Source organism: Micromonas commoda, chromosome 15, assembly GCF_000090985.2.
Source record: "Micromonas commoda chromosome 15, complete sequence".
Lineage (NCBI taxonomy): Eukaryota > Viridiplantae > Chlorophyta > Mamiellophyceae > Mamiellales > Mamiellaceae > Micromonas > Micromonas commoda.
Window position 1 is genome coordinate 92,890 of NC_013052.1, and position 20,767 is coordinate 113,656.

Here is a 20,767-nt window from a genome sequence, read left to right on the forward strand (position 1 = left end):
CGGTCGCGGGTTCGATACCTCGCGGCGTCGGCGATGGCGTCGCTGCCGCAGTGGGCCGCCCACCAGGCCGCGGCGAGCCATCGTGCTCCGCGTCATCCCCGTCGCGCCTGGCGATGGAACGAACGAACGGCGGCGGCGTCGTGGTCGTCGACGCGGTCGCGGTCGTCGCCGGTGCGAACGAGCGCCAAGCCGGAGCGAAACGACGCGCGGCGGGACCGACGCGCGGAGTCCGCGGACTGGACCGTGCCGGACGGCGTGTCGCACGGCGACGTCGCGCGGCAACCCGCGGGGGATCACGTCCACCCCTCCCACCTCATCCCGCCAAACCTTCGACGCCCGGACGTCCCGGAGACGTACAAGAAGAAACCCGTCGCGCTGCTGATGGGCTACGTCGGCGCGGGATACAGCGGCAACACCACGAACGCGTCGCTGCCCAGGGGGAGCACCGTCGACGACGTCCTCGAGGATGCCCTCTTCGACGCGGGTTGCATCTTACTCTCCAACTACCGATCGAGGTCGCTGTCCCGGCTCAAGTGGAGCCGGAGCAGTCGAACGGACAAGGGCGTGTCGTCGCTCGCCACCGTGGTGAGCGCCAGGCTGGAGGTGGACGTGGGGGTGTGGGAAAACGACCCGGAGGGGACACGAATCGCCGCGGATATCAACCGACACCTCCCGAACCACGTCAGAGTCTTTGGCGCGTACTCGACGCCCAAGTCTTTCCAGGCGAGGAGGGCGTGCGTTCGACGCACGTACGATTACCTCTTACCCGCGACGTGCCTCGGGTTGAACGTGAACGGCGAGAGGGACGCGGCGCTCGCGTGGCCGGGCGCGCCGGAGTTGGCGGACGCCACGGGGGAGGAGGTGATGGCGCGGTTCAGGCGGGCGCTACGAATGTTCGAGGGGTCGCACTACTTCCACAACTACACGAGACGGTCGGCGTACGCGCCAGCGCCCGACGGAGGCCGGCGCCGCGCACGGGCCCGGGGCGCCGGCGACGACGAAGACGACGAGACGGAAGGCAGCGAACCGATGGACGAGGCGGAGGACGGAGAGGCGGAGGACGGGGCCGGTGACTCACCGCCTGAACATGTCGGCTGCAGGCGCCGCGGGTGCTACTGGCTCAAGGCGCGTGACGACGCCGACCTCGTCGGGGTGAAGCACGCGAGGAAGGTCAACTCGTTCATCGCCGCCGACCCCGCCGTCGCCGCCGGGCACAAAGACGCGCCGCCCTTCGTTCGCGTCACCGTCAACGGCGACAGCTTCATGCTGTACCAGATTCGAAAGATGATCGCCACCGCCGTCGCCGCCGCGATCGGCCACTTCCCCCTCGAGCTCATACCCGCGTCTTTGACCCGACCGGCGAGGATCGCCACACCCATCGCGCCAGCGTCGACGCTGTACCTCGTCGACGCGGAGTTCATGAGCTTCAGGCCGCGCAAAGAAGCGAAAGTAAGTGGCCCGGAGATGCCCGGAGACGCCGAGAACATCGCCGAGAACATCGCCAAACGTCGCCAAACGTCGCCAAACGAACAGTGCGTGGTTCCCAACAGGCTCGACGCGCTCGTACCCGGCGCGGAGGTGCGCGCGTCCATCGCGGAGTTTCAGAGGTTCGTCCTCGACCCGGCGTTGGCCCCCGCCGTGGCGGACGCCGAGTGGGGCGTCTTCGTGGGGAACCTTCGCAAGCTTCGAATCAACGTCGACGACTTTGACGGGGATGACGGGAAAGGGGACGCGGTGAGGGAGTGCCTGGCGGCGCACGCCGAGTACGTCGCGATGCGGGAGGAGAGGCGGGCGGAGCGGGAGGAGCGCGAGCGCGACGCGGCCGGCGCGCTCGCGTAGGCGTAGTCGAGCGTCCGTCAATCGATCAATTGAGTCGCCGATGAACGACAAGTGTTCTAACTAAACAGCAGGCGTCACTGGAGGCGATCGTCTAGGGCGGTGACGTCGAAGAGCACCGCGTACACCGCCGCCAGCGTGAACGCCAGCGTGATGGCGTCGAGCCACCGCGGAACCTCCTGGTTCAGCGCCCACGACACCACCTTGTACGCCACCAGCGGCGACGCCAGGTCCACCGCGAGATCCTTGGTGGTGTAGTCGTAGTCGTCCGATCTGTCCTCGTACCCGAACGCGGGTTCGCCTCCGCCCGCGACGCCGCCGCCGCCGCCGCCGACGAACCCCCCGTCCGCTCGGGGCCCCATCTGCACGTCGTTGTACCATCCCGCGGCGTGCGCCGTCTCCGGGGCGATCAGCGCGTGGATTCCGAGCGGCACCACGAGGGCTCCGATCGCCTGCCCGTACGTCCGTCTTGTACGGTTGTTGCTTCCCGCGCGGGCGTCACGCGATGGGTTATCCTCGCGCGGCGGGTAGAGGGCGGCCTTGGGGAGGGTGACCGCCCGTCGACGACGCGCGGGTGACGAGCTCGGCGCGGGCGCGAGGCGCGCCGGGGCGGGCGAGGCGATCGCGGGCATCCCTCCACGCCGGAGTCCGAATGACGCGGCCGATCGGCTCCTCCGCAGGCGACGTCGTCTCTCTGTCAAAGCTCGACTTCTACAAGTACAACTACTCTAACTACTACAACGACTTGTAGAAATGCCCCGAGTCAAATCAAACGCGCTGACTCGTCGGCACTTCGGTGGGCGCGGGGGAGGATGCCGACGGTTTCGGAGCCCGACCTCGACGAGCTGCGCGCCAGCGTCGCCGAGATGGAGGGACGGGCGAGCGAAGAGGAGGAGGACGCGTCGAAGCAGGGGACGAAGCGGAATAGGGCCCCTCACACAAAGGGGCCATGCGAGCACGGAGTGAAGCCCCGGTCGCAGTGCAAGGTGTGCAGCGCTTGTCCGCACGGGAAGCAGCGCTCTAAGTGCAAGGAGTGCGGTGGGGGCTCAATCTGCGAGCACGGTCGTCAGCGCCATAGGTGCAAGGAGTGTGGAGGTTCTGGAATCTGCGAGCACGGTCGTCAGCGCCATAGGTGCAAGGAGTGCGGTGGGGCTGGAATCTGCGAGCACGGTCGTCAGCGCTCTTATTGCAAGGAGTGCGGTGGGTCTGGAATCTGCGAGCACGGTCGTCGGCGCTCTGGGTGCAAGGAGTGCGGTGGGTCTCAAATCTGCGAGCACGATCGTGTACGCTCTACATGCAAGGAGTGCGGTGGGTCTCAAATCTGCGAGCACGGTCGTCAGCGCTCTAAGTGCAAGGAGTGCGTTGAATCTCGAATATGCAAGCACGGTCGACAGCGCTCTACGTGCAAGGAGTGCGGTGGGTCTCAAATTTGCGAGCATGGTCGTCGGCGCTCTCAGTGCAAGGAGTGCGGTGGGGGGGGAATCTGCGCGCACGGTCGTCGGCGCTCTCAGTGCAAGGAGTGCGGTGAATCTCAAATCTGCGAGCACGGTCGTCAGCGCTATTGGTGCAAGGAGTGCGGCGGGCGGGGAATCTGCGAGCACGGCCAGGAGCTCTTTAAGTGCAGCAACTGCGAAGGGGGTGGACTCTGTGAGCACGGTCGTCGGCTCTCCGTGTGCGAGGAGTGCGGCGGGGGCTCTACGTAGGTGGGCGGTTTGCTCTTCTGGACCAGTTTGGGACCCAAGAATGGTGGGCAACGGACAACCAAAAATCTCACGCCCCCGTCGTCGACGTCGTCGCCGTTCCAAACGCGCGCGACGCGCACTGAAACACGCACCTCCAAACGCGTCACAGCCTTCCCCTCGTCCGCACGTCCGCGTTCAACCTCGCGTCCCTCTCCAGCTCGTACTCCCTCAGCTCGGCGCGCTTGAGGAAATCCTGCTCCTCGAGGTACGTCTTGCCCCTCTTGTGTTTCTCCAGATCCTCCTCCATCTCGGCGTCGCCCTCTTTGACGTCCTTCCAGTCCATCTTGCTCTTGTCCAGGACGTTGAGCTTCCTCGTCTTCTCCATCTGCAGCAGGACGCCGTCGAGGCCGCCGGATTTGGCCGCGGCGTCGCGCTTCGCCGCCTGCTTGGCTTCCTTGGAGCCCTCCGCGTACGTTTTGGTCACCTCCATCTCTTTGCCCGCGAAGTTGCGCGTCTCCTTGACGGTCATGACGCCGTCGGTGCGCTCCACGGCCCGCATGCGGACGCCGCCGCCAGCCTTCGCGAGGGCCTCCTTGACGGCCTCCGCGGAAACCTTCGCGCGCGCGGGTCTGTTCGCGTCGCCGTCGAGGCCGAGAGCCTTGCGCCAGTCGGAGTCGTTGGGCGCCTTCTTGCGCGACGATCCGCGATCGCCCCCCTTTGTCGCTCCCTTCTTCGCCACGCCGCCGCCGGCGACGCGGTTGAGGCGCGCGAGGACGCCCAGCGCGGCCTTGCCCTTACTCGGTCCCGCGGCGCCGTCGCCGTCGCCGTCGTTCGCGGGCGCGGCGGCTTTCTTGCCGCCGCGCCCCCGCGCCTTCGCCGCGGCGGGCGCCCTCGCCGACGCATCGGGGGCCCCTCCGCCGCCGTTGAGCTTCGCCCACAGCGCGTCCACCTCCGCGCGCCTCTTGGCCGACATGTCCGTGGCGTCGTCAGCCTCCGCGTCGGTCCTGTCCCCGGCGCCCATGGTGGGTCGGATGTGCGAACCGATCGGGTGCCCCGGTGTTGTGCCGGTCGGGGCGACCTGAATGACGATGATTACTTGTATGCGGTGACGAGGAAACTTGGTTCGGGTTCGAAATGTCTCGCCGGGCACTTCGGTGGACGCGGGGGTGGATGCCGTCGATCTGGCGGCCGAACGTTGGGAGGGTGCTCCCGGATGTGGACGTCAAGATCGAGGTGACGGAGGTGGACGCGTCGAACAAGGGGACGAAGCGGAAGAGAGCCCCTCCCACAAAGGGGCCGTGCGAGCACGGGGTGAAGCAGAGGTCGAAATGCAAGGTGTGCAGCGCTTGTCCGCACGGGAAGAGGCCCAGTGTGTGCAAGGAGTGCGGTGGGGGCTCAATCTGCGAGCACGGTCGTCGGCGCACACAGTGCAAGGAGTGCGGTGGGTCTGGAATCTGCGAGCACGGTTGTCAGCGCCCTCGGTGCAAGGAGTGCGGTGGGGGCTCAATCTGCGAGCACGGTCGTCACCGCTATAGCTGCAAGGAGTGCGGTGGGGGTGCATTCTGCGAGCACGGTCGTCAGCGCAGATACTGCAAGGAGTGCGGTGGGTCTCAAATCTGCGAGCACGGTCGTGAGCGGCCTGTGTGCAAGGAGTGCGGTGGGTCTCAAATCTGCGAGCACGGTCGTGTACGCTCTACATGCAAGGAGTGCGGTGGGGGCTCAATCTGCGAGCACGGTCGTCAGCGCAAACAGTGCAAGGAGTGCGGTGGGTCTCAAATCTGCGAGCACGGTCGTCGTCGCTCTCAGTGCAAGGAGTGTGGCGGGTCTCAAATCTGCGTGCACGCTCGTGAGCGCTCTAAGTGCAAGGAGTGCGGTGGGTCTCAAATCTGCGAGCACGGTCGTGTACGCTCTACATGCAAGGAGTGCGGTGGGTCTCAAATATGTGGGCACGGTCGTCGACGCTCTATGTGCAAGGAGTGCAAAAAGATGTGATTCATCGTCCGTGTAGACTAAGCAAGCGACAGCCTCGGGTTCCGTCTCAGATGAGCCCCTGTCGGCGAAGATCTTCGTACGTCTTCTTGTTGTACACGTTGCCGTCGGCATCCTCGCACTCCTCGTCCGTCTCGCGCTTCCACTGGCCAACCTTGCGCGCGTCCAGCGCCTTTTGCAGCGCGAGCGCATCCGCAATCGTCGTCACCTGCGCGAAAGGAGCGGGCGGGCGACGGGATGATTCGAATCGAAAGTCAGTCGAAAGTCAGTCGCGCGTCGACTCTGGGCTCGAAAAACCAAAACCAAAAAAAAAGTTTGGCGCGGTTTGAGTGCGGCGGCGGGCAAACGCGGCGGTCGATCGCCGGCGGGTCAGGTTGCGGGTTTTCTAGGCCCTAATGCGTGTGCTTCACGGGAATCAGTGCCCAGTGCAGTGTGTCCATCAACCCCGTCACGAAGATGCTCGAGCGCCGCGTCGCCAAAAAGCCGCCGAGCCAAAAAACCAAAAAAACCAAAAATCGCCAAACGAACAAGGAAAACGTGCGCACCTCGGCGAAAGCCTTCGTGTTGGGTATGTTCAGGCACCGCATCCCGTGCTGATGCCTGAACTCCTTGAAGTGGCGCTCGTACGCCCGTCGTCCCCAGTAGGAGTAGTTGCCGCAGATCTCGCACGTGAACTCGAGGTTCAGGCCGTGCAGCTTGTACAGCCAGTACGGGATCGGTTTCCCGTCCCAACCCATCGGCAGCTTGAGTGGGTTGTAAATCTCCTCCTCCTCGTCCTCCGCTTCCTCCTCCACCCAGTCGTCGTCCTCCTCAGCCTCCGCCTCCAGCTCCGCCAAGGACAGCGTCGCCTTCTTCTCGACGTTTCCTTTCGTCGCCTCCAGCTGCTGCCGTAAATGCTCCAGAAGCGTTTGCGCCAGACTTTCCGCCCTGGCGACGCCCTTGGCGCGTTCCTCCTTCTTCTTCGCGTCCGCGTCGTCGGCGCCCGTCACCGCGCCCTTGGCGAAGAGCTTCTTGTCAATCTCCCCTACGGACTTGCCCCGCGTGCTCCACAGCCGGTCGCGCCTCTGTGTCGGGGTTCCGCCCTGCTTCAGACCCATGGACGCGAGCGCCTCCTTGATCTTATCCATCCCCACCGCCGTCTCCATCTCAACCGCCGAGTCGAAAGCTTCGAGGTCGACGACGTTGGACTTCACCGCGACCAAACCCTTGTCTTCCCACCCCGGTATCGACCCGGACGCCCATCGCGTCTCGAACTCCTCCTCCGCCTTGCGCGTCACGGTGTCCAGGAAGACGAGGGGCTTGACCCGCGCGTGGAAGCCCCGTAAGTACCCGACGAGACCGGAGAGGTACTCCTCGTACGCTTTCGTGAATTTCTTTTCTCGCGGGATGGGGTCGAAATCGCCGACGACGGAGAGGTACGCGATGTACTCGCAGTCTTTGGACCCGAACGAAGCGTTCTGGAACGCGCGATGGTGCGCGTGCAGGTCCAGGTACCGCCCGCTCGCCTCTTCGCCGCTAAACTCCGGCGGTTTACCGTCGCGGTACTGTCGCAGAAACTCATCGGAGAGCGGGGCGTGGTAGCCCGCGAATTGCTTGTGGTAATCGCGCGTCTCCTTGAGGCGATCGTAGAAGGCGGAGAAGACGTTGGAGCCGCCGCCGAGGGCTTCGATCTCCTCCTTGCGCACGCCGTCGGCGTCCTCGTACACGGCCCGCTGTCGCGTCGTCGGGGATGAGGGGGGGGGTAAGGGGTCAGCGGGCGAGATCACGCGCACGTGCCCGGGTCGGCGCCGATGGGTCGGTCGGATCTGTTCGGTCCGTCGCCGTGGGTCAGGGGGCGGAGACGCGAGACGCGCGCGGAGGGCGCGCGCGACGTCGCGGCGTCGCGATCGGGGTTTCGCCGCGGGGATTCGTCTGGGAGGTGCGCACCAGCCGCTTGGACTTGTTCGCCATGTCGTCGAGCATCGATCGGACCCTGTGATTCTGCGCCAGGCGCTCCTTGTGCGTCACCGCCTCGTTCCTGAAGTCGGCGCATATCGCGCGCTCCAACCGCTCGATCTCCTCGTGGGACTCGCGCGTGCGCTCGAGCAGCGTGGACGCCATGGCACGCGCGCGGGTTTAAGCTGCGGTCCGCGGGGGGGCGAGTGCGCCGCGCTGGGGCCAATGACCTAGAATAATGTGCGGCCGCCTCACTGCGTGCAGTCTGCTCAAGGAGCCAAGAGGCTTCTTTCTGTTGCGCGAGATTCCACCGTCACAACTCGTCGGCACTTCGGTTGGCGCGCGGGGGAGGATGACGACGGTTTGGGAGCCCGACCTCGACGAGCTGCTCGCCATCGTCGCCGAGACGGAGGGATGTGCGAGCGAAGAGGAGGAGGACGCGTCGAACAAGGGGACGAAGCGGAAGAGAGCCCCTCCCACGAAGGGGCCATGCGAGCACGGGGTGAAGCCCCGGTCGCAGTGCAAGGTGTGCAGCGCTTGTCCGCACGGGAAGCGGCGCAGACATTGCAAGGAGTGCGGTGGGTCTCAAATCTGCGAGCACGGTCGTGTACGCTCTCAGTGCAAGGAGTGCGGTGGTGCATCAATCTGCGAGCACGGTCGTCAGCGCCATAGGTGCAAGGAGTGCGGCGGTGCTGGAATCTGCGAGCACGGTCGTCAGCGCTCTGTATGCAAGGAGTGCGGTGGGTCCTCAATCTGCGAGCACGGTCGTATACGCTCTACGTGCAAGGAGTGCGGTGGGTCTCAAATCTGCGAGCACGGTCGTCAGCGCCATAGGTGCAAGGAGTGCGGTGGTGGTGGAATCTGCGAGCACGGTCGTCAGCGCTCTGTATGCAAGGAGTGCGGTGGGTCTCAAATCTGCGAGCACGGTCGTGTGCGCTCTACGTGCAAGGAGTGCGGTGGGGCTGGAATCTGCGAGCACGGTCGTCAGCGCCATAGGTGCAAGGAGTGCGGCGGGGCCTCAATCTGCGAGCACGGTCGTCAGCGTCGTTACTGCAAGGAGTGCGGTGGGTCTGGAATCTGCGTGCACGGTCGTCAGCGCCATAGCTGCAAGGAGTGCGGTGGTGGTGGAATCTGCGAGCACGATCGTCAGCGCCATAGGTGCAAGGAGTGCGGTGGGTCTCAAATCTGCGAGCACGGTCGTGTGCGCTCTACGTGCAAGGAGTGCGGTGGGGGCTCAATCTGCGAGCACGGTCGTCGGCGCTCTGGGTGCAAGGAGTGCGGTGGTGGTGGAATCTGCGAGCACGGTCGTCAACGCTCTCGGTGCAAGGAGTGCGGTGGGGGCTCAATCTGCGAGCACGGTCGTCGGCGCTGTGAGTGCAAGGAGTGCGGCGGGTCTCAAATCTGCGAGCACGGTCGTCGGCGCTCTCAGTGCAAGGAGTGCGGTGGTGCATCAATCTGCGAGCACGGTCGTCACCGCCATCAATGCAAGGAGTGTCGCGCGGCGAAGGCCAAACAGAGTCGGTAGCATCTCAATCAAACGCAGATCTGTTCGCTTCGCCTCACCGCACCGCCGCGGACCTCGGCCTACCCCCGCCCCCGCCCCCCGCGCGGAGCATCGCCTGGCTCCTCCTGAACGCGGCGAGCTCCGCCGCCGCCGTCCTCGCCGCGACGTCGACCTCCCTCTCTGGAAACTTGGAAAGGTCCGGAGCCGTTCCGGCGACTTTCGAGCCCTCGTCGCCGTCCCCGTCCCGCGGCGGCGGGAACATTCGAGACGTGACGTCGCGCCACGCCCGCAGGGGCTCACCACCCCCCTCGGCACCCTTCGGGACGCCGATGGAAGACAGCCTGTCGCCGCCGACGGGACACGTCACCGGCCGGAGGTGATCGAGCCTGGCGGCGATCCTCCCCGGAAACTTTCGATCCGCGCCCGCGAACATCAGGTGGTTGAGGTACGCGCGAAACTGGTTAAACTGCGATCGCATCTCGCCGGGGTATTCGTCCGCGTCGTCTGCGTCGTTCAGAGACGAACGGTCCGCGCGCGAGTCACCGTCCGCCGCGCCGAAACCTCCCAGGAAGAACAGGCCGGCGGCGTTTGCGTGCGCCAAAAACCTGAGTGCTCGGACCAACACCTTCATGCGCTCCGGGTCCGTTCGCCGCCACGCGTCGTGCTTCGTCGCCACGATGAGCACCGTCACGCCGGAGTGCCGCACGAGCGGCGAGTGCGCGTCCTCGTGCGCGCCGCCGGCCGCGCCGCCTCCGCCGCCGCCAGCCGCGAAGACCCTCTCGCTTCTACGAACGAGCTGCTCCGGCAGCCTGCTCCCCCTCGCGGCTAACTTCTCGAACGTCTTGGCGCACCGCGCGTGAACGCGGCCGAGCCAGTACTCCGCCGTGCGCATCGCCTCGTGGGGTTTGGCGAGGTCGACGCAGATGGCGACGACCGCGGTGGTGACGTGTCGGGGACCGAGAAACACGTTGTCCTGCTCGGTGACTTCGTCGGCGAAGTGTCGCGAGCCCGCGATCTCCCACACGTGCGCGACGTCCTTGCGGTCGACGCCGCCGCCGCCGCCGCCCGCCCCGCTCGAGGCCCTGCGCGCGTAGTTGTACTCCATCCCCTCGGTGGGTTTCGGGACCTCGGTCTTGTCCGGGTAGAGCAGGCGGTTGACCAGCGTGGTCTTGCCGCATCCGCGCGATCCCACCACGAAGAGCACGCCGTCGGGCCTGCCCGAGTCCCCGCGTTGCTTCGCGACGGACTTGTTGTGGTCGATGACGTCGGTCCACACGTTCTTCTGCCCGGCGTCGAACGGCGTGGACGGCGCGCGGGAGGCGGAGGAGGAGGCGGACCTCGCCGACGGGGGCCTGGGCACCTGCGACGACGACATGATGAATGACTTTTTTTTTGAAACTTGAAACGCCCGGCGCGGGGGATGGGGTGAGGCCAGTCGCAGCCGCCGCGCGAGCTATCGGTCGTCCGGGTCCGCTTCGATGCGTCGCGAGATTGTCCGGAGAGGCGCTCGCTCGTCCCGTCGCGCGCGCGGTTGCGATGCCACCGCGGCGCGGGTCGATCTGACGAATGTGCCAAACGAGATTTGACTTTCCATCATCCGCCCGTTGCGTGTTGACAACGTCTCGTCCGATGGTTGTCTCGCCTCGCATAACGAGTAGCGCGCGCGCACGCGAGGAGGAGGGCGTCGATCGGACCCTCGCGCCCCCCGCGTCGATAGACACACGGGTAGGCTGGCGTCCACGTCGCAGCTGCACGGCCGAGGCCGAGGCCGAGGGTCGCCGCAAACCGGAGGCGCCATGGCGAGCAGCCTGCCCTCCCCCACGGGGCGCGGAGGCGCGGTCGTGATCGCGTCCGAGGGTGGTTCTTCGTCGTCCGGCGTCGGCGGCGGCGGCAGGCGAGGCACGCCCGATCGCGGCGGCGCGCACGGCGGATCGCTGAACCACTCGTCGCACGCGCTGACGCAGACGGTCCAGAAGAGGCGGAGCGCGATGACGAGGTGCATGACCATCTTCGCGGCGTCCCTCATCGTGTTCGAGCTGCTCAGGCACCTGGTGTTCGTCGGGGGTAAATTCTGCGGCGAGCTCCCGCGCGGGGCGCCCGTCGCCGTGCTCCTCGCGGGAAGCGCGCACGCGTTCAACCGGACGCACTGCGGCCTCGCCAACCGCGTTATCGCGCCGTTCACCAGGCTCGGGCACCCCGTCGTCGTCTTCGCCGCGGACGAGAACGGCGACGACGACGCCATGGTCCCCGCGCTCGAGCGCATCCGGAAAGATTACCCGAACGTCGACTTTGTCGTCGCGCCCCCGGCGGCGGCGTCGCAAAAAGACCTGCACGATCGGTGCGTCGAGAGCGTGGAACGCAGGTTCAGGCGCATGGGCGTCGGGCCGGGCAGCATCTACGCCGAGTCGCACCAGACCCACGCGGTGGCGCGCGCGAGATGGGAAGAGAGAAACCTGGACGATTCGCGTTTGGACGACGATGGCTCGGATCGATCGTCAACGTCGGGTCGAGGCGCGAGACCGAGGCTCCCCGGCCGAGACGCGCGCGCCGACGAGGACGACGCCCTCGGCGCGCATCGCAGGCGCATCGTGCACTACATGCGCAGGCTCGCGGCGCGTAAGCGCGCGGACGACGCGCGCTTACGGTGGGAGAGCGGCGACGGTAGTTTTAATTCCGGGGGGAAAACCGGTTCCGGCGTCGGCCAGGGGACTGGGACGGGGATGGATCGCGGATCGCCGTTCGCGTGGATCGTGGTCGCCCGGCCCGACGTCGCGTTCGCCGACGAGATCCCCGCGGACCGCGCCTGCGTCCCCCCGGGCGGAAGGAGGGTGCACGTCCCGTGGTTCCACAGCCGCGGCGGCGCCAACGATCGATTCGCGATGGCTCCACCGGAGGGCGCCGCGGAGTACCTCGGCCTCTACGACTCCCTCTGCGACAACCACGCGTTGGCGGCTGGGGAGGATTACGCGGGAATGATCCCGCGTGGCGTGGACTCGTCCGAGAAGGTGCTGCGTTGGCACCTGCGCAGGAGACACGTCGCGACGGATCCGTGGTTACTGTTCAATTTCGTGTTTTATCGCGTTCGAAGCGAATCGAATTTCGACGACTGGGATCGATCTCCCGACACCAGGCTCGCCGGGTCGCCGTTCAACCCCAGCCGCGGGCGGTGGTCCGACGCGAGCGCCGAGCTCGGGCGGTGCCCGGCGATATACGAGCGGTCCACGCGGGGGCACAGGAGGAGCGGAGGCAAGACGACGCAGGAGGGATCGGAGCTGGCGAGACGCGGGGGGGACGAACGCGAGGTTGGAGGTTCGAATCCCGCTCGGGGCGCGGGCGGGCGGAAGGGAGGGAGGTTTGGGTCGGTCGGTGGCACCGGCTGGGTCGGTAAGATCGTCGAGCCCGGGATGGAGGACGCTGACGCGGACGCCGACGCGGACGACGAGCCGCTCGGACCGGAGGACCTCGGGATGACGGGCGCCGCGAAGGGCAAGTCCAAGGCTGGGCACCACGTCACGTGGCTCATCGCGAGCACGAGCACGGAGGCGCAGACGCTCATCCCGGAGTGGGTGCTGGGTTTTTGTCTGGTGTTTTTCGGGCTGGCGTTTACGCTCATCGCATCCGGGATCGTCGCGGAGGGGTTCCGGCACTACAGGGCGTTTTACGCAAACAGGCGAGAGGAACGCGAGCGAAAGCGGGGCGACGGCGACGAGGTATGAACGAGCCCGTGGATGGCACCGCGTAGAACGCGCGTAGACGGGGACGAAGGGGAACGAGCGTGAATTTAAACATCGTGATGAATAGCGCATAATAAGGTTAACACTTACTTTTACCTTCGAAGGTATTTCGCACACAAGGCAGAGGCGATGGCGTAGGTCCGTCGACCCTGGAGGGCGGCGGTCACAGCGCGCGCCTGCGGGCGAGCCGCGACGCCAAGGGACTGCTCCCTTCCTGCCTCCGCTTCCCTCCGCGTCGCCTGCGCCGGACCCTGCGAATCACCAGCGCGGCGAACGCGGCGAAGAGCGCGAGCGCCACCCACGCGAGCCCGGCGCCTGCGGAGCGGTCGGCGTCCCGGGAGTCAATCGACGGCGTCGCGGGATCGAATCCGTCGTGGCGCGTACCCACCCGCGACGGCGTCCTCTTCTTCGCGTCGTCGAAGGGCCCGGCGTCGGCGTCGTAATCGTCGTCGTTCGGGCGCGTGTTGGCGCGCGGCGTCGTAAATTGGTGGTGCGACCCGCCGTCGGCGTCGGAGAACGAATCGTCGTCCCTCACGACCGACGCCGGACTCGAACCCTCGACGTTAACGAGCGACTCGCGGCGCCGCAGCACCGCGTCCAGCCGCCGCTTCGCCTCGCGCATCGCGCTCTCCGCGCGCGTCTCGGACCATCCGATGACCGTCTTGGCGTCGGGGTGACCGCCGCTTTGTTCAACGTCTTCGCCTGCGCCGGAACTTTGCCAAAACTCCGGTGGCGAGTTGGGACCGCACCGGTTCAACCCCTCGTTCCCCGGCGTTCCCCCCCTGGTGGTGGACAGCGCGTCGAAGTCGACGTCCGTCCGCCGCGTCGGCAACTCTTCGCCGTTGTCGTACGGTTCGGGCGCGAGGTTCTTGTCCGACGTGAGCCCGGTGTCCAAAGCGTTCTCCGTCAAAAATTCCAAGACGTTGCCCATAAACGGAAAACACGGAGCGGACGTGTGACTGCTGTCCAGGCAGTTGGAATCGCCGTATATCGCCAACCTGCCCGCGGGTGAACCGACCGAGGTGTCGTCATCTGAACCGTCGTTTGGATGCGAACCGTCGCCGCCCTGTTCCCCGGGAACCTGAAAGAACGCCGCGACGACGTGCTCCTTGTTCCCGCCGCCGCCGCTCACCGCCGCCTTTCCCCCGCCCGCCCCGGTCCCGCCCTTCGGAGCCTTGTCCGCGACGAACGCTTTATGAACGAACGCCCCCGCGGGTACTCGCGCGATGTTCGCCCCCGACGCGATCGCCACCGCCTGGCCGTTCAACGTCGCCGCGCCGTGTAAGATGGCGTCGCCAAACGCGAAACCGAAGGGTTTCAACAAGTCGTTCAACGCCGGGACGTTCGCGCCGCCCGTCACCGGCGTCCAGTGCGAGTGCGTGTTATCGTCGAAGAAACGCATGCTCTCCATCTGCTTGACGTTGTACCAGTCCCCGACGACGAAGACGCCCAGGCCTTTGCGCACCACGTCGTTTCTTAATTTCTTAATCTCTTCATCGGAGTACTCCTCCTCGGCGTCGACCAGCATCAGCGCGCCGTACCGGCTGGCGTCGAAGCACGTCAACGGCGAACCGAGAATCTCGAGAAAGTAACCCTTATCCCGCAGCGCGTCGTACATGGCGTGGTAGTTGGTGTGCGGGTGGTCCCCGTGCCAGTCCAGGATGTCGTTCTTGGCGTCGAGGTTATCCCGCGGCACGTACCCGGGCGGGTATCGAACGCTGTGGTACTGGCTCCACAGCACTCTTTTCGCCCTCGGCGGGGTTGGTACGACTTGGAACTTGACCGGGACGCGCACCGTGGAGCGACGCAGCGTCGTCTCGTCCGGCCCTGGCGGGGATAACACCGTGAACGTTATGACCCCCGAGGCGACGCCCTCGGATGTAGACGCGGACTTCTTCACCCGGGCGTAAAAGGCGAGGTAGCCGCTGTACGGCCACAGCACGTCCGAAAACTCGAAACGAACGTCCAGGTGCTTCCCGAGGTCGTCGGATCGATCCCCGTCGTCGCCATCGCCGCCGTCCCCCCCGGTGGGGGTCCAGACGGGCGCGGCTTCCAACCAACCGGTCAGTCCCATCCCGTTCACCACGGTGGCGTTGAACATGAACGGCATCGCGCCGTGGTACAACGCCTGCCTGCAGTGCGGCCACATGTACGGACACGCCGTGAAGTCGAGCCTCCCCGGCACCAAACTCGCGCGCGGTTCGTAGTCGCGCAGAATCTCCCTCGACGCGTGCAGGTTCAGCTTACCCGCGCCCTGCTCGTAGATCATCGGGCCGCCGGCGATGACGTCCGCGCCCTCGACGAGCGCCTGCTTCATCACCCCGGGATTTAAGATTTTCCACCGCTTCTCAACCGGCACGACGGACGCGAGCAGCGTAACCGCGCCCGCCACCACGGGCGACGCCACGGACGTTCCGCTCAGGCTCCTGCACCCGCCCGCGATCTTCGACCCCATGACGTCGCGGCCGTACGCGACGACGTCGGGCTTGACGCGGCCGTAGCCGTGCGGGAGCTCGTGCGTGGACATGCCTCTGGACGAAAACGACGCGATTTTGTCGCGGTAGTCCACGCCGCCGACGCCGATGACGTCGAGCTGATCCGCGGGGTTGTTCAGGGTGCCGTAGAGCGGGCCGTCGTTGCCGATGGCCGAGACCATGATGATGCCGTTGGCGACGATCTCGTCGATCTTCTCCACGAACGGGAGGTCGAGGTAGTCCGGACCGCCGATGGAGAGGTTGATGACGTTGACCTCGGTGGCGATGGCGTAGTTGAACGCGTCGAGAAACCAGGAAGTGTACGACACCTGGTCGTTGGTGAACACCCGAAAGGTGTGAATCTCCGCGTCGGGGGCGAAACCCGGGCACTCGCCGTCCTGGCTCGCCACCACCCCCGCGACGAACGTGCCGTGGCCCAAGCCGTCGTTCAGCGTTCGCTCGTGCGTCCAGTTGGTTCGCTCTTTTATTTTGCGAAAGTGGGGATGGTCCGCCCGAACGCCGGTGTCGAAGACGCCCGTCTTGACGCCCTTGCCGCTGAATCCCTCGCGCCACAGCGCGGCGGCGTCGAACGCGTCGACGACGTGCCTCGCCGCGGCGAGGGATCGACCGCCCGCGTTCGCGCGTGGTTTCGTGTCGCCATCGACCTCGTCGCGTTCTTCGCGATCCCCCTCGCGTGTCGAACCCCCAAACGATGGTTCGACGTCGTCGTGGTACAAGCCGCCGGCGTCGAGATCTGGGGCGTACCCCGGGGGTTCCATGCCGATCGTGGGGCGCGTGCGTAGCCTGCCGGGCGAGGGCCCGCCGCCGCCGCCGTGCCTCGAGACGTGGGCACCCTGGTGCGCGCCCGAACCTCCTCGTCTCTCGCGGCGGCGTCGCTCGGCTCGGTTCGGCGCGCCTCCCACGTCCTCTCCCGCGTCTCCCCATCGAAGCCCGCCCGCGACGGGATCCACGCCGGGTCCGACGCGGGCACCCGTGGGCACCCCATCGGCACCCGAGTCGGCACCCGAGTCGGCACCCGAGTCGGCACCCGAGTGGGCACCCGAGTCGGCGCCCCCGTCGTCGTTGTCGGGCGCGTCGGCTCGTTCCCACGCGAGCGACCGGAGAAGTCGCTGCTCCCTTCGCACGTCCCGCACCCCGTCGACGGCGCCGACGACGAGGAGCGCCTCGGCGCGTGCGTCGTCCGTCGAGGGTGCCGTCGGGGGTGCCGTCTGGGGTGCCTTCGTCGTCGGCGCGATCGTGACGGGCGCCATGAACTCATCATCATCGGCGTCGACGGCGATGACGGCGAAATCGGTGGGAAACTTGCGCGTCGCGGGGTTGTCTCGGACCACCCACTGCCACCTGACCGAACGCTCGCTTCGCGGCGCGTCGTCGTCACGTGGGATCCGTACGAACCCTCGGTCAACGCGGTGCTCGATCCTCGTCGCGCTCTCCCCGGCGTGTGTCGGGGCGTCGTCGGTCGACGGCTTGCCCATGGCGCCCTCTTCGGCGTTCAACGGCGGGCCGAGCGCGGCGACGAGCGCGTCGTAATGCGCCTCGATGGGGCGGTAATCGTCGAAGCGGACGACGTAGCGATCGCGAAGGAACTCCGCGGTGGTGCTGACCCCGGTCAGGCGGCCATCGCCCGCGTCAGTCGCGCCGGCGTCCGTCGCGTCGCAGCTCATCACGGGGCGGTCGGTGCCGTCGATCGGTGCGTCGCAGCGGTCGCGTTGGGTCGGATCAGCGACCGCGGCGACGCACCGCGCGCACGCGAGGAGCGCGAACGCGAGGCCGAAGCCGACGCGTGCGCATCGCGCCGTGTGTCGTCGAACCGCGATCGCGCCGCGCGGGGAAGTCGAGCCGCGTCGTCCCGCGCCCCGCGGCACCGTCATAGCGAAATGGGATCACTTAATCAATCAATCGTGCGGTCGTCTCGGAGACCGCACCGCTCCCCGCGGGTCGCCTCGATCCGCGCGCTGGTTCCGCCGCTGGGACGAGTTTATGGTTAGCGGACGGCGAAATGTAGAGATGTCACCACGGCTGCGTACGTCGCGTTTCCCGAAGTAGCCGAAGGATTCGAAATCGACGGCGCGAATCGAACCTCGCGGCTGTGGGGACATTCAGAATCTGTATTCCCCGAGAAATAGACCCGGCTGGGTGTTTGCCCACTGAGAGGCTGTAACGAATGGCTCGCGTCGGTTAAAACAGAGGAGACGACGGGAGCTGCTCCTGTGAGCCACCCACGTCGGTCGGGACGGTCCACTCCTCGCGCCGCCGGTGCCGCCGCCCGACGCGCGTCGAGCCCGAGTCCATCCGACCCTCCCCTCGCGTCGTCGTCACGGGAATCCAGGTACGCGCCGCCCCGCTTCCGGTCGCGCCCGATGAACTCGCGCGCGCGTCGCGTCATCGCCGCGGCGTTCAACAAGACGACGCCGCGGGAACATACGCCGTGCGCCAGTGCGAACACGTGATTTCACGATCGATCGACGCGATGCGTCTCCGCCGACCTCTCGATCGTCCCTTCTCGTGACCGCGCGCGACGCCGCGGCGCCCCCGCGCGCGACTCGCGTCCATCGCGTCCGCGTCTCCGCGCTCATTCGCGCGTCCCTCCTCCGTCCGACCCCACGACGCCTCTGACCCGTACCCCCCGCGATCAAAACGAAAAACAGGATTCGTCCCAACGGAGAGTTTAGGCGACCGTTCCGCCCGCCCGACCTCCCCTGAATCCCGCCATGCCAGCCGTCGCGCGCTCCGCGGCAAAGCCCGCCAAGGCATCCGCCGCCGCCGCCGGCGCGACGATGAACCCGAAGCGCACCGCGCACATGAACGCGCCCGCGATGAAGTCCGACGGCTACTCCGCCGAGGACGTCGCGCGTCACTGCGCCAAGGATGACGCGTGGGTCATCGTCGGCGACGGCGTGTACGACATCACGGAGTGGATCCCGCGTCACCCCGGCGGGTCCATCCCGCTGGTGCAGTACGCGGGAAGGGACATGACGGACGCCTTCCGCGCGTACCACTCGCCAACCGGCAAGGCGGCGAAGACTCTCAACGCGTACAGGATCGGAGAGTACGTCGGGCGCGCCGGCTCGAGGGCGTCCGATTCGGAGTGCGAGTCCCCCAAGGACCACCTCGCGACCGCGTCGGGGGATTCCGTCGGGTCCGCGGCATCCTCCGACGCCGCCGCGCCGCCCCACGTCGCCGCGTTCCGCGCCCTCGTCGCCGGACTCGAGGGTGAGTTTCGCACGGATTACCGCCACTACTTTAAACTCTTCGCGTGCCTCACCGCGCTCTTCGCCACTGCCGTGTGGTGCGTGGTGGGCGCGGGGCACGGCGTTTGGACGCACATGCTCGGCGCCGTGCTGCTGGGCATGTTCTGGCAGCAGACGATGTTCATCGGGCACGACGCCGGGCACGGCGCCATCACGCACAATCACGCCAAGGATTTTTTCATCGGGCTGATCGTCGGTAACCTGTGCAACGGCGTCGGCATCACGTGGTGGACGACGACGCACAACGTGCACCACTGCGCGTGCAACTCGCTTGAGTGCGACCCGGACATTCAGCACATGCCCGTGCTCGCGGTGACGCCAAAGTACTTCGACAGCGTGTGGTCCTTGTACCATCAGAGGCGCATGACGTTTGACCGAGCGGCGAGGTTTTTGGTGTCGGTGCAGCACTACTCCTTCTACCCCATCATGGCCGTCGCGCGGTTCAACCTGTACGCGCAGAGTCTCATCCTCCTGTTGACGAGCAAGGAGATCAAGAACAAGAGGCGCGCGCTGGAGATTTGCGTCATGGGCCTCTATTTCACCTGGCTCGGCGCTCTGGTGTCTGCGCTGCCGGCGAACGAGCGACTCGGTTTTCTCCTCCTCTCCCACGCCGTCGGCGGCATCATCCACGTGCAGATCTGCCTTTCGCACTTCAGCCGCAAGATCTTCGACGGCAGGCCGGAGAACGACAAGTGGGTGACGATGCAGCTGGACGGGACGATGGACATCGACTGCCCGCCGTGGCTCGACTGGTTCCACGGGGGGCTCCAGTTTCAAACGGAGCATCACCTGGTGCCGAGGATGCCGCGGCACAAGCTCAGGCGCTTCCGCGAAGAGGTGGTGAAGCCGTTTTGCGACGAGCACGGCCTGAAGCACGACTGCCCGAGCTTCTGGGAGGCCAACGTGGAGGTTTGGAGGACGCTCAAGGCGAGCGCCAAGGCTGCGAAACTGTCACCCGCGTTCGTGCACGCCGTCAACCTCGAGGGTTGATGCGCGTCGCCTCGGCATGTTTCTTATTTTCGGTTATTTCGCCGTGTTCTGTTTGATACCTTATTTGCTTTTGCTCGCGCACATGACGGTGTGAGGGGGGACGCGCGCGCGCGGGCGGCCCCCTTTGCGCGATTCTGACTCATTCTTTCCGGCGCGCCGCCGCCGAGGTTTACTGTTCTTTGTATCACCACCGACGAGTTGCAGTTTCAAATAACAAATCGAATTTCTCAGAGTTATTCAATGTTACCTTCGTACATCGATCGACTAACCCCGCGCCGCGTCCACCAGCCTCTCCCGCCCCAGCGTCACCCGAACCAACTTGCCCGTGGCCACGTCGTACCGCCGCGACGCCACCGCGCGTTCGAACGCGCCGGCGCCTGTGCCCGCCCTCGGATCGTACCCGCACTCGACGACGATCGTACCCGCATTCGGAGCGGAGGGGTCGGCGCCGCAGTACGCCCACGCACCCCCGGGAAGGCGGAGGAGCTGGCCGACGCCGTTCGCCGCGGGGTTTCCCGCCACCGCGACGGCACCCCCGACGGCACCCTCGGCACCCCCGACGGCACCCTCCTTCGCGAAGGCGCCCTCCTCGACTCGAAACGTCGACCCGCCGTCCTTCGCGTCCGGGCCCGGATCGACGACGGGCCACTCAAGGCGCCACGTGGCAACCGACGTGGCATCAGACGTGGCACCGACCCACGCCTTGCCGTTCGGCGCGATCGTGTCCACCCGGGGCTCGCCGCTGAACCCGCGCGGGCACGACTTGGCGCGGTGCTCCACCCACACGTCGCACGAGATCATTCGATGTTCGCGCACAGCTGTGTCCAACGCGACGCGCTGAACGATTCGGACCCGTCGGTTCGGGTCGCTCGGGTCCGCCAGACACTGGTGCACGACCGTGACGCAGCCGTGCGCGTCGTCGTCGTTTCCCGCGCACGGCTGCGTCGGGAGCGTCCTGGCGCCCGCCGAGAATGAGCCGTCCGGTAAGATCGTCTTATCTTCGCCCGCGCCTCGCAAGATGCGAAGGGTCTCGTCCGCGATCAGGAGCTCGGCGCCGTCGTTCCACTCCGCGGCGCCGCACGAGCTGATGGCGTCCTCGTTGCCAATCTCCGGCATCGCGCGCGACGCGTCGATGCGCACGCCGTCGTCCGTGGACACGCACTCGCACCGCGTGACCCAGTCGAAATCTTCATCCGCGAAGGGCATGTTTGCGCGGGGCACGCGCCCGACGCCGTGCACGTACCGTATCGGGATGTCGCGCGCGACGCCGCGCGCGTCGAACTCGACGGATCGCCCGCGCCACCCGCCGGCGAAGGCGAGGGTGAACTCGCGCCATCGCGGCGTGCCGTGA

The 20,767-nt window shown here is 66.6% G+C and overlaps 12 protein-coding genes across 12 annotated transcripts; 6 read left to right on the plus strand and 6 right to left on the minus strand.

Annotated features, from left to right (window-relative positions):
- Positions 1-33: 33 nt before the first annotated feature.
- Positions 34-1,839, plus strand: MICPUN_104259 (predicted protein; the record flags this gene model as incomplete). Its single annotated transcript, XM_002506253.1, has 1 exon — positions 34-1,839. The coding sequence occupies one exon, from the start codon at positions 34-36 to the stop codon at positions 1,837-1,839; it is 1,806 nt and encodes a 601-aa protein (XP_002506299.1).
- A 4-nt stretch (positions 1,840-1,843) lies between these two features.
- On the minus strand, positions 1,844-2,429 carry MICPUN_109533 (predicted protein). The gene has a single exon (XM_002506432.1). It carries the CDS (start codon positions 2,196-2,198, stop codon positions 1,914-1,916), a length of 285 nt encoding a protein of 94 aa, XP_002506478.1. The 5' UTR covers positions 2,199-2,429; the 3' UTR covers positions 1,844-1,913.
- A 219-nt stretch (positions 2,430-2,648) lies between these two features.
- Positions 2,649-3,539, plus strand: MICPUN_64330 (predicted protein; the record flags this gene model as incomplete). Its single annotated transcript, XM_002506254.1, has 1 exon — positions 2,649-3,539. The coding sequence occupies one exon, from the start codon at positions 2,649-2,651 to the stop codon at positions 3,537-3,539; it is 891 nt and encodes a 296-aa protein (XP_002506300.1).
- Positions 3,540-3,681: 142 nt separating this feature from the next.
- On the minus strand, positions 3,682-4,539 carry MICPUN_64331 (predicted protein; the record flags this gene model as incomplete). The annotated part of the gene is made up of 1 exon (XM_002506433.1): positions 3,682-4,539. One exon carries the CDS (start codon positions 4,537-4,539, stop codon positions 3,682-3,684), a length of 858 nt encoding a protein of 285 aa, XP_002506479.1.
- A 113-nt stretch (positions 4,540-4,652) lies between these two features.
- On the plus strand, positions 4,653-5,510 carry MICPUN_64332 (predicted protein; the record flags this gene model as incomplete). The annotated part of the gene is made up of 1 exon (XM_002506255.1): positions 4,653-5,510. One exon carries the CDS (start codon positions 4,653-4,655, stop codon positions 5,508-5,510), a length of 858 nt encoding a protein of 285 aa, XP_002506301.1.
- Positions 5,511-5,556: 46 nt separating this feature from the next.
- On the minus strand, positions 5,557-7,607 carry MICPUN_88700 (predicted protein; the record flags this gene model as incomplete). The annotated part of the gene is made up of 3 exons (XM_002506434.1): positions 5,557-5,715; positions 6,053-7,219; positions 7,434-7,607. The coding sequence occupies 3 exons, from the start codon at positions 7,605-7,607 to the stop codon at positions 5,557-5,559; spliced, it is 1,500 nt and encodes a 499-aa protein (XP_002506480.1).
- A 187-nt stretch (positions 7,608-7,794) lies between these two features.
- MICPUN_104262 (predicted protein) lies at positions 7,795-8,967 on the plus strand (the record flags this gene model as incomplete). Its single annotated transcript, XM_002506256.1, has 1 exon — positions 7,795-8,967. The coding sequence occupies one exon, from the start codon at positions 7,795-7,797 to the stop codon at positions 8,965-8,967; it is 1,173 nt and encodes a 390-aa protein (XP_002506302.1).
- A 59-nt stretch (positions 8,968-9,026) lies between these two features.
- D1BLIC (cytoplasmic dynein 2 light intermediate chain 1) lies at positions 9,027-10,321 on the minus strand (the record flags this gene model as incomplete). Its single annotated transcript, XM_002506435.1, has 2 exons — positions 9,027-9,071; positions 9,113-10,321. 2 exons carry the CDS (start codon positions 10,319-10,321, stop codon positions 9,027-9,029), a joined length of 1,254 nt encoding a protein of 417 aa, XP_002506481.1.
- Positions 10,322-10,742: 421 nt separating this feature from the next.
- MICPUN_64336 (hypothetical protein) lies at positions 10,743-12,662 on the plus strand (the record flags this gene model as incomplete). The annotated part of the gene is made up of 1 exon (XM_002506257.1): positions 10,743-12,662. One exon carries the CDS (start codon positions 10,743-10,745, stop codon positions 12,660-12,662), a length of 1,920 nt encoding a protein of 639 aa, XP_002506303.1.
- Positions 12,663-12,723: 61 nt separating this feature from the next.
- MICPUN_64337 (predicted protein) lies at positions 12,724-17,046 on the minus strand (the record flags this gene model as incomplete). Its single annotated transcript, XM_002506436.1, has 1 exon — positions 12,724-17,046. The coding sequence occupies one exon, from the start codon at positions 17,044-17,046 to the stop codon at positions 12,844-12,846; it is 4,203 nt and encodes a 1,400-aa protein (XP_002506482.1). The 3' UTR covers positions 12,724-12,843.
- A 911-nt stretch (positions 17,047-17,957) lies between these two features.
- Positions 17,958-19,651, plus strand: MICPUN_109534 (predicted protein). The gene has a single exon (XM_002506258.1). The coding sequence runs from the start codon at positions 17,992-17,994 to the stop codon at positions 19,414-19,416; it is 1,425 nt and encodes a 474-aa protein (XP_002506304.1). The 5' UTR covers positions 17,958-17,991; the 3' UTR covers positions 19,417-19,651.
- MICPUN_109535 (predicted protein) lies at positions 19,624-20,307 on the minus strand. Its single transcript, XM_002506437.1, has one exon. It carries the CDS (start codon positions 20,215-20,217, stop codon positions 19,681-19,683), a length of 537 nt encoding a protein of 178 aa, XP_002506483.1. The 5' UTR covers positions 20,218-20,307; the 3' UTR covers positions 19,624-19,680.
- Positions 20,308-20,767: the final 460 nt, after the last annotated feature.